This window comes from Amphiura filiformis, unplaced genomic scaffold, assembly GCF_039555335.1.
Source record: "Amphiura filiformis unplaced genomic scaffold, Afil_fr2py scaffold_22, whole genome shotgun sequence".
NCBI classification, from domain to species: domain Eukaryota; kingdom Metazoa; phylum Echinodermata; class Ophiuroidea; order Amphilepidida; family Amphiuridae; genus Amphiura; species Amphiura filiformis.
Window position 1 is genome coordinate 2,521,326 of NW_027305486.1, and position 8,368 is coordinate 2,529,693.

At 37.7% G+C, this 8,368-nt stretch overlaps 2 protein-coding genes across 2 annotated transcripts; one reads left to right on the forward strand and one right to left on the reverse strand.

Moving 5' to 3' along the window:
- Positions 1–220: 220 nt before the first annotated feature.
- On the reverse strand, positions 221–1,123 carry LOC140143536 (uncharacterized). Its single transcript, XM_072165367.1, has one exon. It carries the CDS (start codon positions 1,121–1,123, stop codon positions 221–223), a length of 903 nt encoding a protein of 300 aa, XP_072021468.1.
- A 6,507-nt stretch (positions 1,124–7,630) lies between these two features.
- LOC140143537 (craniofacial development protein 2-like) lies at positions 7,631–8,368 on the forward strand. The gene has a single exon (XM_072165368.1). It carries the CDS (start codon positions 7,631–7,633, stop codon positions 8,366–8,368), a length of 738 nt encoding a protein of 245 aa, XP_072021469.1.

Here is an 8,368-nt window from a genome sequence, read left to right on the forward strand (position 1 = left end):
AAGTTGAATTTTGCTGTACAGTAGCCTCGTGTTGTTTACCGCCTTTGCTTTCAAATGTGAAGGAAACCAACAACAACAACAACAAGCAGCTTTTATATAGGGCCGTAACATGAGCAAAACACGACCTCGGCGCTTTACAGAAAAAAATATCTTAAACTACACATCTTACATTACTAATTTAAACAAAATAAACAAAGCAGCATGAAACATGGGGGAAGAATTAGTCCGGGAATAAATGAGTTTTTGTTTGGCTTTTGAAAGAAGCAACTGTGATAGAGTTTCTGATGACATTTGGTAAAGTGTTCCATAACATTGGGGCAGTATGTGTGAAAGCGCGATCCCCTTGAGTAGTGAAAGTTCTGTTGACAACAAGGCGAGGTTGGTCGTGCCCGGAACGTAGGTTGACAGACGGAATGTAAATGTGAAGGAGTTCAGTGAGGTAAATGGGGGCTTGATTGTGCAGGCACTTGTAAGCAAGCAGAAGGGTCTTAAAGATGATTCGCTGTTTGACTGGCAACCAGTGCAGCTCTTGAATCAGAGGAGAAGTGTTCTCACGTCTGCTTGCCCGGAAAATGAGACGTCCAGAGCGGTTCTGGATCTTTTGAAGCTTCTGTATGTCTTTGGCAGTGATGTTAATAAGCAGAGAGTTGCAGTAGTCCAATCTGGATGTTATTAGCGCTCGGACTGCTTGCTCGCAAGTGTCTTTGTCAATGAAACGACGGATCCTGTTGATATTGCGGAGATGATAGTTAGTGGAGCTAGATATGGAAGCAACCTGAGCAGTCATTGACATGTCAGACTCAAACTTGACACCGAGGTTCTTAATGACAGTTGAAGGGATGATGGTGGTGTTATCCAAATTCAAAGTGACAGTAGAAAGGTCTTTCAGGTTGTGTTTTGAAGCTAACACCATGAACTCTGTTTTACTTTCGTTTAGCTGCAGCTTGTTAGTGCTCATCCATGTCTTAAGTTCTGCAATACAAGCCTGGAGCTTAAAAGCTGCAACAGCAGCATCACCCGGAATTTTAGGGTCAAATTCAATATAAAGTTGCACATCATCCGCGTAAAGGTGGTAATTGATGTTATAACGGCGGATGATTGCTCCCATTGGATAAGTGTACATTGTAAAAATTCCCGGGATGCAAGACCCCTGTGGAAGTCCATAAAGCAGAGGAAGGCTTTCAGACATGGCTCCTGACACACAAACTTGGTGATTTCACACAAACCACCCGATGTGTAGAAGGTTACTCCGATATTTACTGTCTACAAGCTGTTATGGCAGCGCGGATGTGGTCCCGTGCGTATTTATAAATACGTCTTTATAAATATAAACTAAGCATACTGCTTATAAACATCGAATAGCAAGGAAGGAGATGTGTCGTATTTTCTTTCCCTAATTTTCAGCTATAACAATCCTTCAAGTTCTTTGATATGGAATTTTACGAAATTACTACACGGCGTAAAACACAATTGCGAAAGGAGCGACATTCTACCGTTGGTTAGAGATGCTAAAAAAACCTGATTACAGTTTTAATAGTATCATTATGTGATTATAAGAACATCATAATACATGTACCAAAAAGTGTTCTCAATTTCCAATGGTTTTATGAAGTGGATTGAGTGTAAGTATTGATTCAAGCACAAGCATATTTTTTTGTTTTTGATAAACTCAGCGATATGATATCAGAAAAGTATTAAAGCAGTTTATTGAATGTTTACTTTATAATTGACTATTAAGGTCCGTTCATACTACCACCGCATTTGCGATGCATTGCTTTGCGATGCCGATATATCGATTACTTTTTGCCGCAACTCAACGTAACTCGTCGCATTTCCAAGTTAAAATGTATTTAACTTTATTGCGATATCGCAATGCAGTAGTTTGCAGTACGATGCAGTGCGGCAACGCACTGCATCGCAACGCAACGCATTGCGAATGCGGTGGTAGTATGAATGGACCTTTAGTCAACCAACAGACAGATGATTATATAAATTTACTTTTACTAACTTGCAAACATGTAAAATAGATCTTTGATGTACATGCAATTGGGCAACCTTACAAATTATATAATATAGTAATATATATATATTTTTAGATATAGCATACATACAAAGAAATGAAGATGTTTACCATAGACTCTGGCGGTCACCCCCTTTTATTTGCTTTCCCTCCAAGTCAAATTCAATAAAATGTTACATCAATTGAATTGCACCGTGAGGAAAATGCCATCGCATTTACAGACCGGAAAGATTACCTGCAAGCTAAACATTGGACAACAAGTGGGTCATGCATAGACATGCCAAGCCAAAGACAAAGCAATTATATTACGTTGTTTTCTGCCTAAAAGTTTATAGGCTTATTATCCTTTCTATATTGTTGAAGTTGAATCACGACGGATAGTATCAGGTTCTAACCAGTCTAAACAAGTTATAAAGCCTATTCTTGGTGTTTGGAAGGGAAAATTAACGAATGTAGTAATATCGTTATTTTCTTGGCTTTCAGCTGATAACATGCTGTGGGCTATCAGAGTTCAACAGTAAGACGTTCAAAGACGAGCTATAGAAGATAAGCATGTTTGCGAAATGTTTATATACATTTTGTTTTGTTCGTGGGCGGAAATTGCTGGAGATGCTAAAAAGACTGCCTGTGGCTTTTAAGCGATTGGAAGTAGAAAAAAGTAAATTATGCACTAAACGGTGAAATATGCAACAAAATGACTTTTACAACATATGGTTTGATATGCCACCCTCGACAACGCTTGGCAATCAGATTTCGATGGGGTAATTGAAGCCATTGATATTTATGTTTGCTCTTACACAAATATATAGGCATATACAGTAAGCCAAAAAATTAAGGTACCAGTTGCTTTCAACCCCTGTATATCCTAAACAAAGGCAAACATGTCATAATAATAGCTGCATCTTTCAGCTCGAATTTAAGACCTCATTTGTTGACATTGTCCAAGAAATAAAGACACGACGATCCAAAAACCCAAGGAAGATGCAAATATAAAAGTTGCAGTTTGCCACATTACATGCCCTATTGATTTGTACACAAAGCGTACGCGAACAATATAACTAGCGCTGTGCTTTCATTGATTAGCACGAAAAACTAGCATCGTGCTTTCATTGATTAGAACACAAAAGTGCAACTTTTTATTTAGTATATTCATCAGGTTTTGGACTACTGTTTCTTTAATTCTCAACCAATTTCAACAAATAAGGTCTTAAATCAGAGCTAAAACGTACAGGCATCGGCTGCTTGTTTTAATTTTGACACATCTGTCTTTATGTAGAATATACAGGGGTGAACACAACTGCTACCTTAATTCTTTTGCTTACTGTATATCAACAACGTCAAACAGCAGCACCAACAAAAGCACCAGGAATCGTTTACAGACACTCGGGAACAGCATGGGTGATTTGATTGCTTGTCATGGTTTAATATGAACAGTGCAATTCCAGCAGGAAAATAGTGAACCTTTATTAGAATTACCACTGGTTACTACCGTCATCGTCGTTGTGTCTTCATCAACGTTTAAGCAATGTGATATTATAATTGTTGTAAATTTTGATTTTGATTATGTGTCAAAAGGTAGGAAAGGCACGTCATTTTTAACTCTTTAAATCGCATTAGATTGGTATTCGATAATGAATTTTCCAAGTGCGTGAATATACATGACTACAAAACGACCAAAGCTACACATGTGCACAATAACGCCCCCCCCCCTTCCTTGATTAACTACTGTACATGTAGTAACTAATTTAGAGTTTTAGTGTAAAAGCCGAACTAAACTAAAGGAAAAAAGTGATAGCTGTTTTTGATTTAACATACACATACTTGTATATCACTGCGATGATGTATGCTACCTATCTCTCGATATGATTTGTCTTCAATATTTCTTCATATATATGTATTAAAAATAACTTGAGGAGCACAAGAGCTACAATTATATGTATCCAGGTGTTGAAGAGCTTTGAACTGTAAGGAGCGTAAGCATTGGTGACATAGAATAAAACAATAAGATAAAGATAAATATTGTTTACTTTCCGAAGGAAAAGGGCTTCTTTAATTGTGTGCTTGTGCCAATCCTTTTCTTCTCCTTTCTACTTCTCCCGCTTCGTCTTTCTTCGTTTCATTCCAACCCCATCTCTCTCTCTCTTCTCTCTCTGCACATATACTAAATACCTCTAAAGCTTTATATTCTGTTCAAAACTGTTATTTTGACTACTTCTTTAACTACAGTCTTCATTATATTTACTACTTCTGTCGCTGATAACAACGTAATGAAAATAAGTATAGTTACATTATTTTAGAATATGTTGTATAAGCAACATCTTTCTTATGTTATTGGATAAACTCAAGAAACCTACAAAGTTTAATGTTTACCGGTCTCTCTTGCCTTACAAATCAAATTTGATAGCATTAATGTCATGATGATTTAAAAAGCTTTAACTTTATTGTACACGATTTTACGTTAAATAGTCCTTCAATCTTTCTCAGGCGACAACTTGAAGAAAAAAAATGTTGAATCCTATCTATTTCGTAAAATCCTCACCCGGATGTGTCATTTAAGCTTCCTGTTTACCGTCAGCACTGTACGAGTAGTTCAATGACTGTTTGCTCAGATGGCAAGACGAGACACCTCAGATCAGATATAGTGTCTTTCCTTTAATACTTTTGGGCACAAATTAAAGCCATACTGTGTGATTTGCTTCACAGCGACGCCCTCAATTTTACTCGGATTTCTACTTTTTGCATAATTATAATGCCCAGTGGTATACTAAAATACCACGTAAAAGACTAAGCCTGAAGTGCTTTAATAACAGTAAAATTTAACTTTTTGTCATTCAGAGTTCAACGAACATGTACCGTGGATGTCAGCTTGTATGTACACACGTCGAGCGCAATGCTCCATGCAGTTACATGTACACGATCGGCGAGCGTAGTACACGCATTGTAGGCGTTGGAATGAATCGCAGTTTTCTTCGTTATGCCTCATTTGTATGGCTCGAAAATAAAAGGGGATAATGTGATCAGCGAAAAGAAACATTTAAATAAGAATCTATTCTTTATGCAAATCACACATTATTGCTTTAACACAAGTTGTCATTGATTATAATTATGTTGACCGTATCATGAGTTAAATATGAAGATTATTCTTATAATATGTCAACTGGGTACAATAATCGCTACTTCATATATTTGGGATGTTGTATTTTTTTCCATCTGCGGAAACATATAAACTCTAGAACAGTCAACAATCCGATTTTTACAAAACAAAACAAGCAAAAACCTTCACATTTTAATTTGTATTATTTTTTATCCGCAAAACAAATGCACTTGAATAAGAATTACTTTTCATCAAATATTCAAACCACACACCTGATACGTTCAAGACATCTGAACAGGGTAAGTAGATGAACCCAAGACTGACTGAACTGCCAGTGTAGATAATCTTTGAAAATTGCATAGGGAATTACTTTGTTCACGAACCTTGAGGTTTGAGACCATAACCAATTTTGCATAGTGTGAATTGTAAGGAACGCCTCCTATACGTTTACGTGTAAAGGAAATAAACGCGTTGAAGTGTTAAAAGTGTTTTTCAGGAAATTTTTACAGTGTAGATATCCAGGCTTTGGCTTTTTGCGCCATATGTACATATAAATTTGAAAAAATGTTCCGTCTGCGGAACATACAAACTCAAGTTAAGAACAGTCGACCATTCGATTTTAATTTGTATTATTTTCTATCCACACAACGAATACACTAGAATAAAAATTACTTTTCTTGAACTCTTCAAACTACACACCTCACCTGATACGTTGATATAGCCATTCAAGACATTAAACAGGGTAGATGAACCCAAGATTGTACTGAACTGTCAGTATAGATAATCTTTGAAAACTGCACAGGGAATTACTTTATCCACGAACCTTGTGTTTGTCTGATTCGCTATGAGGTTCATAACAAAGATACAGATAATGGCAATGCCGCTTGAGACCACAACCAATTGTGCAAATTGCGAATCGTAAGCAACGCCTCATAATTATACGTTTACGTGTAACGTAAATAAACGGTTTGAAGTGTTAAAAAAGTGTTTTTCAGGACATTTTACAGTGTAGATATCCATGCTTTGGTTTTTGCTATTGCTTCTTTATTCGAGGTTTACAAATGTTTTCAGTATTATGACTTTATGTAGATATAAATATGAAAAATAATGAGAATGTTTTTGGGCAGTGATTCCAGAAAAGAATCCCGTGAACAATCTAACTGAGAAAACCACAACAGTGTTGTGCGAAGCATGACATTCCATACAAATTAGACCCTAAATGCGGCTTGCTCGTAAGGGTAACAAACAATTAAAAAAATGACACGATCTGGTCCATGGGGGCCAAATGCGGCCAATTTAAAATTGAGATAAAGGCAAAAATATGGACTAAAACAATAACAATTAATACACATCACAAAACCTCAGAACTTAAGAACCAAGTATGCTAGACCTTTGCCTCCTTTGGCCCCCATGGAGCAGATCGTGTCACTTGAGTTAAATTAATTTAATTATATCAGCTTTTATCAATGTGGCAAACGATGACACATTGCAATATGTTTGACATTCCCAGGAAAAATTTTAATTTGCTCCTTTTACTCACACTTTCACATTCGTACCTGCCGTTTGGCAGTACCCATACTGGGAATGCATTCATTTAAGAGCTATACTCATGAGATTTTGAATAGTATAAGTAGCTGATTCTGTCAGTAATTACATTGTTATTCATTGTTATTCAAACTAAGTAATCTGAAGGTGAATTAATACTGGATATATTTGTATATTTGTATTTGGGTGATAAAATGGCTGCATGATGCGCAACTCCAACCTTGCTTTGCTCACCCTACCTAACCCCCTCTTTCTCCCTGCATGCCCTTACCTTTCTCCTGCATGCTACTTACCCTTTGCTTGCTTTGCTATTCTTACTATACTATACGGTTGTAGGCACAGGAGGCATTCCATCAGCCCTCTTGTTCCTAATCGCCACTATGTAATTACCAACCCCCACGTTCTCGAAGATTGCAAGTCAATCGCGTGTCGCCTGTTATGGCTCTGCCTTGCGGCAAAGTTAACAGTCGGGGGCTCTGGGGGCAATATTCTGTGACCTGAAAGGCTGTTGGAGCAGTCTGGATGGTTGCAGATGTTGCTTGCTGTAAGACATCTCAAGAACATCGAACCTACATCTCCAGGATTGTCTACAGATAGGAGGAGAATAAGTGCGAGGTAACCCTGACAGAAACCTCAATCGACAACACGCCCTGACAGCGCGTCGATTTATGGCAAAAAACCTTCATGATTATGGAAAGGAGCAAAACTAGAGGCCATAGAGCCCATGGCCAGAATGGGCACAGCTATCAACCATGCAGAAGCTGTAAATTGCCTAGTCATAACGCTCAACATGACGTCTTGAAGCCAAAGCCTAACGGAAACTTCAAGATTGAGACTGGAAAAATGGCTGGACAAAAGATGAACATTTGTACTTATAATACAAGGACTCTGAGAACAGAGGAAGTGTTTGAAACACTGTTGGATGAAACTAGAAGAGAGAAGGACAGGGGATTGTTGAACTACAGGACGGAATGTGGTTGTATAATCATGGTAAAACTGAAGAGGACATAGAAGCAAAAGGAATTGGATTTCGTGTACATCCAAAACTTACCGATTATGTCACAGAAATAAAAAGCTACTCCAACAGAGTAGCTGCACTGAACCTTCACTTGACAGGAAAAGACCAAGTAAGCATCATCCAAGTGTATGCGCCCACTAGCGAGTACGATGATGAGATAGTAGAAATATTATATGAAGACGTGAGTAAGGCAATAGAAGCCAACAAAGGAAAGTATACCATTGTTATGGGCGATTTTAATGCCAAAGTAGGAGAATGCCAACCAGATGAAGACGCCATCATAGGAAAATTTGGTTATGGAAAGAAAAGAGGTGAAATGCTACTGGAATTTGCAGCACAGCATAAGCTGGTTATAGGCAACACATTCTTCAAGAAAAAGAAAAAACGCTATTGGACATGGGAAAGCCCCGATGGACACACCAGAAACCAAATGGATTTTATTCTCAGTAGCCAAAAGGGAATTATCCAGGACTGTGGGGTCATCACAAAGGTAGATATAGGAAGTGATCACAGAATGGCGAGGGCTAAACTTCATATCAGCAAAAGACTAGCCAGGCTTAAATTTCTCAGAAATGAAAAGAAAAGCAAGATTAACATCCTACGACTAAGAGAGAAGAGGTCAGAATTCCAGTTGGAATTGAAACATCGCTTTGAGGGACTAGACATTGAAGAACTATATCCAGCACTGTGA